Source organism: Penaeus monodon, chromosome 23, assembly GCF_015228065.2.
Source record: "Penaeus monodon isolate SGIC_2016 chromosome 23, NSTDA_Pmon_1, whole genome shotgun sequence".
Lineage (NCBI taxonomy): Eukaryota > Metazoa > Arthropoda > Malacostraca > Decapoda > Penaeidae > Penaeus > Penaeus monodon.
This window is the reverse complement of record NC_051408.1, coordinates 41,095,391-41,096,327: the sequence shown is the minus strand read 5'-3', so window position 1 is coordinate 41,096,327 and position 937 is coordinate 41,095,391. Positions and strand designations below refer to the sequence as shown.

Sequence of the window (937 nt, the reverse complement as noted above, 5' to 3'; positions counted from 1 at the left end):
TGAAAAGACGAAAAAACAGAAAGACCCCCCCCAAAAAAATAAAATAAAATAACAAATTTTCTTTAGCCTCTCCTTAAAACCCAGACTAAGCCCCGTTCTCTATGACACCTGACAGCCCGGTGACAGAGTGCAAGCGACGCATCGTAGCAGACGGATGACACTCGGAGAAAATGCAGGTGGAGGACGCTAGATATCTGAAAAAGTAAGTTTACCCCTAAATTGAAGGCCTTTTTATTCGTTTCCGTGGTCGATTTGAGATGGTTTCGACCTGTAGATGGTGTGGAAGGGGGATTGTGGAGGGGTAGGTAGCGTATTCGAGTTGTGTGATGTGTATTTATGGTATGGGCATAGGGAAGCCTCTCCCTGTGAATGTGTTTTTGGTGGTTTTGTTTGGTGGGATTTCGAGTTTTTAACCCGTTTGGGGTAGTTTTGGACATGGGAAGCAAGCAGGAGTTGCCATTCACGGGAAAAAATCAATATCGAGTCGTCAGGACACACCCAGTCAGTCAACTAGAAGTGTGAATAATAATTTAGTGTATTTATTTATTACTCTGTATTATATATTACTATTTTAATTTAAATTTCATATTACTTTTTCTCATATTTTTTTAAATTTTATAACAAAAACAGTAATCCGCTTGAGAGTTTTGAGTGGTAGGTGTATGACTATAGTTAGGTGTCTATAGTCAGAGTAAAATTAAACTATAGTTATATTTAGAAGACACTAATAAAAATCCATTTGAAACTTGCTCTGATGTGTCATCGACAACCAAGAGTATTATGCCGAGTCGCGGAGTAATTGCCGCAGCCTCTACTTGCCTAGATATCCAAGTGAGATGGACCTCGAAATGCCTCCTTTTCAATTACGAGGAAGGACAGCAAGCACCTTGAGGTTATAATAGCACGTAGGAGCAAGTAGCAGAAGTGCGGGACATTT

At 39.9% G+C, this 937-nt stretch overlaps 1 protein-coding gene across 1 annotated transcript in view; it reads left to right on the top strand.

Annotated features, from left to right (window-relative positions):
- Nucleotides 1–161: 161 nt before the first annotated feature.
- The window catches only part of LOC119588072 (kinesin-associated protein 3-like), a gene marked incomplete at its 5' end in the record, with an annotated part of 14,477 nt that continues 13,701 nt past the window's right edge, over nucleotides 162–937 (top strand). Inside the window, 1 exon segment of the mRNA XM_037936775.1 lies at nucleotides 162–202. Coding sequence (XP_037792703.1) covers nucleotides 162–202 — 41 coding nt within the window.